The sequence below is a fragment of the Macadamia integrifolia genome, chromosome 14 (genome assembly GCF_013358625.1).
Source record: "Macadamia integrifolia cultivar HAES 741 chromosome 14, SCU_Mint_v3, whole genome shotgun sequence".
Taxonomy (NCBI): Eukaryota; Viridiplantae; Streptophyta; class Magnoliopsida; order Proteales; family Proteaceae; genus Macadamia; species Macadamia integrifolia.
In genome coordinates, this window is record NC_056570.1 from 26,297,813 (window position 1) to 26,306,033 (window position 8,221).

Genomic DNA, 8,221 nt, shown 5'->3' on the forward strand with positions numbered 1-8,221 from the left:
AAAAAAAAAAAAAAAAAACCTACCACTGTTGTGTTTGGATACCCACTTATGAATTAAACATACTACTAATGGAACATAAATAAATATTATTGAAATACTTGACTCAACTCAACTGAACCTTTTCCCACTTAATCAAATGTTCAGCTCAAATAAGCCCTCTCCCAACTAAATGGTGTTGGCTATACATATCTTTTTTCACCATTCGACACTTTATGAAGAAATAAAACTTAACAAAATGTTAAGCAGAAGAAGACCAAACGTTAGTGAACTAGACCAAAACATTTGAGTGACATAAAAATGAAAATTATCAAATGCCCCTTGCACCAAAATAAGATTATTAAATAAAGATAAGATTCATTGCTTAACACAATTCAGTTGTTTCTTGATTAACCTGTTTTTAATAATATAATGCATTATGTTGTAATGCACCAATGCGACAACCATTACTTTGATGTTGGATCAATTTTACTTTACTTTGTCTGTTATGTTCTGCTTATCGGTTTGTGGGTGTGATAATAAGAAAGCTACTTGCATGCTGGCAGCAAACTAACGTTAACATGATATGTAATGCGACTCGTTTACTCATTGCCCTTGATGTGAACTGTAGCTTTGGCATTAACGTTCTGATATTCCGATTCTGTGCTTTTCTTTTTAAAAATCAGATATGTAGAAAAACTGGAGATCCAAATAAATTTTTGTTCTGTAAAAGGTGTGATGGTGCCTGCCATTGCTACTGCCAGCAGCCTTCACATAAGGTGGGTGTTCTTTTGGTGCTACATGGCTTCCATAGTTCTAAAAATGATAACCATTAGCCAATTTCTTCTTCTTCTTTTTTTTTTTTTTTTTTTTTTTTTTTTTTTTTGCGGGGGGATTCTACAGAATGTAAGTGCTGGACCTTATCTGTGCCCAAAGCATACTAGGTGTCACAGCTGTGGATCCAATGTTTCTGGAAGTGGACTAAGTACAAGGTACTGCTTGCTCAATTCTAATGGAAAGCCTCTGCATATGGATTAGTTTCATGTAGTTTCCTCAAAAGGTGTGAATCCGTAAATTATTTGTTTGAAATTGTTGGTATGGTTACTATTATCACTGGGTATATGGTCTCAAGGCACCAGAAAGCACAATATCTGATTGGCTTGATGGATGCCAGTGTTCATAGCTGCAGTTCTTCCTCCATTGTGTGTGTTTTATATCCTTAGCATATGTAGTTTCATTTCATTTTAGTGCTTTTCTGGATCTTCATCTCATCTCCTTCACTGCCTATGCATGTGATGTGACAATATCGAGGGTACTAATGAGGATGGCATGCCAGCTAGGCAGCTACCACGGTTTGAAACTGTTTTAGTGTTGAAGCCTCCCCTGCAGGTAATATAGACCAGGATAGAGAGACTAACCAAGCCTTTTAACTGTAGGATTTTATAATCAGAAGAACAACCAATAATCACTAAGGTAGGGCAGCAAGTAACAGATCATAGTTGAGGAACAAGACAGATTCTTGTAAACCAGAATTTCCAAACCCAGAAGCTGGAACTTATGAGATCAGATGATACACCAGATAATAGGGTTAACCAGCAGTAGGAATAGACTCTTAACAGTCCACAAACAATATTAAGCACCACAGAAACAGAGGAGGACAGATCAGACCTATTGATTCTGATTCCTGCTCTGTAGCGTCACTACAGGGCAAAAGAATAGAGAAATCTTATATCTTCAAATTGGCTGGCCAGAGTTGGCCCAAACCAGGGTCGATCCTTACTTGGGTAGGGAGGAAGTATTGACCAGAAGTAGAGCTCAAAACACTTGCTGGAACTGCTTCAGGTAGCAGACAGCCAATGGTGAAATCTGAAGAAATTCTGGGTAGAATCGAAGTCTAAATACCTGGTTGTCGAACAGCAGTAAATCCTGAGGAGAAAACCTTGAAAGAGAAAAGAACACTTGAAGAAGATCCTCCTGGGCTTCTCACTGCAAGGAGTCGTCAGATCACACACCAACCCTTCACTGTGATCAAACACAGTATACTCTCACAGAGAAAAAGCAACAGCAACATAATTTTTATTCATAAAATCGTGGGCTTATAGGAAGCCCTCCTCTTTATTTATAATATTAATGGGGGTTACAACTTTTAGAAACTAAATTAGTTGCTAAAACTGAAATGGAAAGCTTACAAGATATCAAATCTTCTAGTTACTAAAACTGGAAATAGAACCTAGGAATTAAAGAGTACTGAATTTAGAAACTAACTAGGTACTGAAATTAGAAACTAATGATACTGGAATTAGAAACTAATTAACCCCATCAAAGCCAAATGGGCCTTAGTACTAGGCCTGGTCGACTTCTCTCTTCTTCTTCCTTGTATATTTTTTCAATGCTGCATCAGCAGGAATTATACAAGACTTATTTATTCAAAATTTTAATCTGTCAATATTTCTATTAAGTTTGGCCCATGCACTGTATAAATATATTATGCATATTTATATATTAATAATATAATTATAATATTATGGGCGATGGTATGGGCACCCACTTTGTGACTCACCATTTATACACCAGCTATCAAATGCCCCGGCTACAAGAGGAGGTTTTATGGTAGTATTAAAAAAGTTAGTGGTAGACTTGACATTTTGCATACAGAAAATCCCCCAAATTAATGTTTTTTTTTTTCTTCTTCCTTCTTCCTCTGCAATCTGCTGGTTTTTTTCTCCTGCCCGAAGACATGAGCGAGTAAGTTCTCTCTTTCTGGAGAATGCAAGTAACATTCTGTTCTTCACTCTGAGTCTGCGTCATCTTCTTCCGTTGCTTGGAAAAGCAAAATGAAACCTTAGCTGAATAGCCATGAGAATTAAACTGTGAGACCTAAAGCGTGAAACCTTGAAACCATTAAACCCTCAACCTGAAATCTAAGCCCTACCCAAAAAACACTAGCCCTTCCAGTAACCAGAAACTCAAGGAGAACTCGCTGCCAGAAGTTGGGGCATTTTTGTCCAATTGCTACTTAATTGGATAACTGAATAGCCACTAGTTGATATCCCACCCACAACAGGATTTGTGCCTTGCTGCCCGCAAGCTATCACCAAAATTGAACTCCCCAATCCAGGATTTAGAATAACCCAAGATTCGGTCCAATTACCAGCAAACAGAAGCACTTCAAACCCTGAAAATAAGATGACGATCCAATGGTCGGATTTCAAGCTATTAGTACATTTCCAAAGTAGAAATTAGCTCTCAGATTTAGCAACAGTACTCTATCCAAACATCCTAATGCAGATTCTTCACCAAACTAGGCTTGTTTTATTAGAAATAAGCCTAGGGTTGGGTTTCATGCATGTTGGGCCTTTGATCCCAAGTATTTTGAGTTTAATAGACCACTTTTATGGGTTTAAAAGAGGGGTTCTAAGGTTGCATACGGGATTCACTGATTTGTTTTATTTTTCATTAGTTTCATTTTTAATTGGGTTAGATTTGAGTTATATTTGTTTCCTTAGGAGTCAAGTTATTAATTGAGTCAAGTCATTAGTAGTTCGTTTCCTTTTTCAACTAGTTTCTAATTTCCGTTTTTAGTAATTATTGTATTAGGAGAATATTTGGTTTCCTTTTTGAGGAACCTTCTATTTTGTAATTCCCTCCCCCATCAACATTATAAATAAAGAAAAGGAGGCTCCTAAAGCAGAGATGATTTTTATAAAAAAAATTAATGGCTGTTGCTATTGTCTTCTTCATGAAGAGTTGTTTTGTGTTTGATCAAGGCTGATGGAATTGGTGTTTGATCCAATTGACTCTTTGCGGTGTGAAGCCCAAGAGGTTCATTTCAAGTGTTCTTTTTCTTCGTTTCAAGGTTAATTACAAGTGTTTTCTTCTTTCTCTTTCAAGTTTTATTTCTAAGGATCTACTGCTGCCAAACAAACCAGGTATTTATATTTTCAAAATTCTGCGCAGAATTTCTGTAGAAGTACAATCGGTCATTGCTGTTGATTCAGATCCAGCCATGGGTTTGTCCTAAAATTCTGGTTGATAGTCCCTCTCTATCCCACTACGATCGATCCAAATTTTGGCTATTCCTGTCCAGCCATTAGTGAGTTATGAAAAAATCACCATGTTTTGTCTTCTAGTGATCTGCCATAACCAGAACTGTGATTGATTGGTTTGGTTGAATTCTTACTGATATCTTTAGATTATGTTTCATTGTTTACTGCTGAATTGAACCTATTTGAACTACCATCAGTCCCTGGTTTATCTCTATCTGTCTGGTACTGATCAGTCCTAGATATCACTGGGTTTTTTTAGATCGATAACTGCTGGTTTGCTTGGTTTCTGTTGGTCTGATTTAATTGGTTTATGTTAGTTGAAATCTGGTTGTTCTTCTGATAAAAAGATCCTGCAGTTGAGACTTGGTTAGACCCCTACCCTAGTCTACATTACATCCACAAGTCAAATCAACATGAAAGCTTGAATATGAACAGTCATCCATGGATATTCCATCAAATATGGAACACAAACTAATCCAAGGACTCCATACCTCTCAGTTCAGAAATGCATGAAATTAGAAACTAGAAGCCATGTTCAGGAGATAAGAGTATCTAATAATCAGCAGTTCAGAAAACCTCCAAATTACCGTCAACTTCTTCTCTGATGGCAGTGCTTAGTCTCCCAAGTATGGCTCTGATCTGATGGACTGATGGAAAGTTGATCCAACACTAAGCGGCAGAAAACCAGAACTGGGGGTGCCGCAGGGATGTTCAACCACTGGAAACCTGATGCTCTTCACTCGATGTAATCTCACCAACAATCAGCAGCATATGGACAGGGTTCCAACACTATATTATGGTATTAATATCATAAGTGTCACGCCCAAGAAATGGCTCAGATCCAGTGAGCCTCAAAGGTTGGGAAAGAAACAGGAGAGGCGTTGAGGGGGGCATTTCTTTAGTCCCACATCGGCTTGGGGAAAGAGACTGAGCAAGTGATAACCTCTAGCATTTTTTCCATAGTCTCAACGTGTTTTAAAGCCAAAGTGGACAATATTGTGGCTTGGTATGGCGTTACAATAAGAAACTGAAATAATTTTGAAAGAGAGAAACAATCAAGACACCGCAATACTGATCAGTTTCCCATGGTTGTTACAGCTTCATACCAGAGTTGTAATGAGTCTCACAGTATCTGTTTCATACAGAGTTGCAGCAGCAATATGTTTTCTCCAAAGAAAAAATTGTGGGCTCTATTCTGCCCTTCCTTCTTACTAAATAAAGTTGTCACTTATAGAAGGATAGAAGTATTCTAAAATAGAATGTAATATGTGGCTATAACAGCAACATTTAAAGTAGAAACAAATAATAAAAGCTCTGCTAATAGCCTACCACGCAAGACATAAGTAAAGGGCCATAATGAGCCTAGAACTTAAAACATGACTTAAACAGATGGGCTCGAAAGCTGGTCCTATGGGGCTCTAAAGATGGCTGCAACTGGCTGTCTCGTCTTCGTACGAATGTACCACTGTTTGAACCTTGGATCTAAATCACAACTTGGGGAAATCACCCGCCTCGGTGACCCAAATTTTTACCCTTTTAATAATGGAATGTTTTTATAGCTTCTGTTCTAAAGGGTAGTCTTATCTGACTTGTCCTATGGGTAGGGGAGAAGCCTCGCTTACAGAACAAGGCAAGGAAGTTGGGGCATTTGCTGTACTGTTGCAACTTGGGGAAATCATCCACCTCGGTGACCCAAAGGCTTACCCATTCAATATTGAAATGTTTTTTATAGCTTATGTTCTAAAGGGTAGTCTCATCTGACTTGTCCTATTATCAGGTTCAGTCTCTGGTAAAACTAAAATAAAAAATCCTTAGGGTTCAGCTTGCCTTTTTTTAGGGTGGGGTGGGGTGAGAGGAAGTGAGGGACTACTTGAGTTTGCTATAGACCAGTTGTTTGATCTTTCATTAGTAACTTTCTCACTACCTTGAATGATGTTCTTTTAGAGCTTCTTTAATTTGCACTGTACTATCCTCCTCATTTGTGTGGTCTGCACAATCACATTCACATTCATATATATATATATATATTGGTTATTGGTTATTTGTTGGTGTTATTCTTAAGTTTCAATGAATTCATTTATTTCTTATTATATGTTTCTAGTCTGTGGAGTTGCCTTTCGCAGCGACACTTAATATATGTATGTGTTCTTTCTTGATCCTCCATGGAGGACGGCTGATCCTACATCCATCTTTGTTAAATTTCCCTGTTGAGTTGTTTTGTTTCTGTTGATTGCACTGCTTATTGATCGTGCTTTAGTTCTATGCAGCACCCTCTTCTATTTTCTTCCTCCTGGATAGCCAGGCCTGGATGATGAAAGTAGTTGCTAAATATGTAGGGCTTTAGTTCATTCTTCTCTTGTCAGACTAGACTTCATTTGGATGGATGGTGACAATAAGGGTAATGTTTCAATCCTCTCAGATCCATATGATTGAGTTTGGCTGGAATTTTCCAGATGATCTACTAATGGGGTCCCCTGTCTATCCAAAGGTTAGAGTTGTCACTTCAGCCCTATTGCCTTTTGGGTGCTTAGCCCTACACTGATTTTATGGCTGAAAAAATCCACTACATAGTGGGCCATATGTTGAGATGGGCTATGAGATTTGACTTGTTGACAATCCTAGGGTGCTCTATACTCTTTACTTTTAAGTCTTCTTGATTATGTCAGCCTCGAAATGGTTCAAACTGGTTTCCGTGATGATAAACTTAACTATATGAAGTCATGTCGATGGTTGTTTTCCATATGTATAATAGCACATATGCTTATAGTTATATTCTATTCTGTGGCAAAGAGAGGATGTGAGGAGGGAACTGAAGGCTTGAGAGGAATCCAAAAGGATGAAGTAAAAGCAATGTTAGAACGTGGTGACACTCTCGGTCCAGAAACCAATCTGAACCAACCACTAACAGTTGAAAACTACACCTGAAAAATCCTCCAACCACCAACAGTTGACAATTATTTCACTTGATTGTCAAACAAACAAGAAACACTCAGTAAATTATTTTACTTGATACTCTTGGCTCTTGAGAGATGTTCTGGTTAATTTGCCGAGTTATACACACCTCTTCTCATGGATTGATATAGAACCTTGATCAACTTAGTGTTTGTTCTATTTTCATTTTCAAATAGGGGACACCTAATGAATTAATGTGTTAGTTTCAGATTCCAAGACTCCATGTCTAGGAAATCATAGAGGGATGTGTAATGGCTTTACATTTCTTGGAGTCTTGTACAGCCTTAATGCTGGCTTAACCATCTCTTAAGTTGCTGACCTTTTGGAGAGGCTTTATGATGCTGTGGTATCAACTAGGCATATAGACTAGTAAGTAAAGAAGGAGATCTCTGTTAGTATCCCTCCCCACCTTTCTAGGTCAGATGTGTATTTTTACTGCTTCCATTTGATTGGGATCCTAGCATTTATCACATTCCAAATGTTAGTTTCCTTCAATAATTTAGATGGTGATGCTGTTCCATCATGCTAAATGGTCTGAGTTTATATTGTCATAGATTTTTGTCTTTCCGAAAAATATGGCAAGTTCGGATTGCATGCAGAATCGAAAGGAGGAAGTCATATATCATAACCTAAATATCTATTCATCACCCCTCCTTTTTAATTATCTTCTTACCTTTAGCACCTGACGTAAGTCATTCATGAACATGTCAAATTTTTTTTTTTGGCGATGTCAACTTGATTGCTGACAAAGGCTGTAGTGGATGTTTCTCCACAGTTAACGTTAAGAATGGGCTTTCTGAGCCTGTAGCTCTTTGTGATTGAAGAGTTGGCTCAAATAATTTGGAGCAACAACTTAATTGTGTTTGATGAGAAAGATTTTCTATTTGATAACTAGATGTTGATGGATGACTAATTAACTGTTTGCCCTTAAAATCTGCAGGTGGTTTCTTGGGTATACTTGCTGTGATGCTTGTGGGAGATTGTTTGTGAAGGGGAAATATTGTCCTGTTTGTTTGAAGGTACCATCTTCTTTGGGTCTGTGTCCTTTACTATCTTCTATAGGCCATCACTCTCTCTTCCCCTTCTCTCCCTCTCTTTTCTTTTACCCCTATATGCCTAATAGTTTTCTAGTCCTCAGTGGACATTTTTTCTCAAGAGAATATGATTGATTATACTTGACCCCCTTGCACATATTGGGTAATTTAATGTCAGGAGTGTTTGAATGACACCTCTATTGGTGTATTTAG

The 8,221-nt window shown here is 37.8% G+C and overlaps 1 protein-coding gene across 1 annotated transcript in view; it reads left to right on the forward strand.

Moving 5' to 3' along the window:
- Positions 1–7,993, forward strand: part of LOC122061172 (histone-lysine N-methyltransferase 2C-like) — a gene marked incomplete at its 3' end in the record, with an annotated part of 27,729 nt that extends 19,736 nt beyond the window's left edge. The window contains 3 exon segments of the mRNA XM_042624377.1: positions 663–755; positions 880–968; positions 7,915–7,993. Coding sequence (XP_042480311.1) covers positions 663–755; positions 880–968; positions 7,915–7,993 — 261 coding nt within the window.
- Between the last annotated feature and the right edge of the window lie 228 nt (positions 7,994–8,221).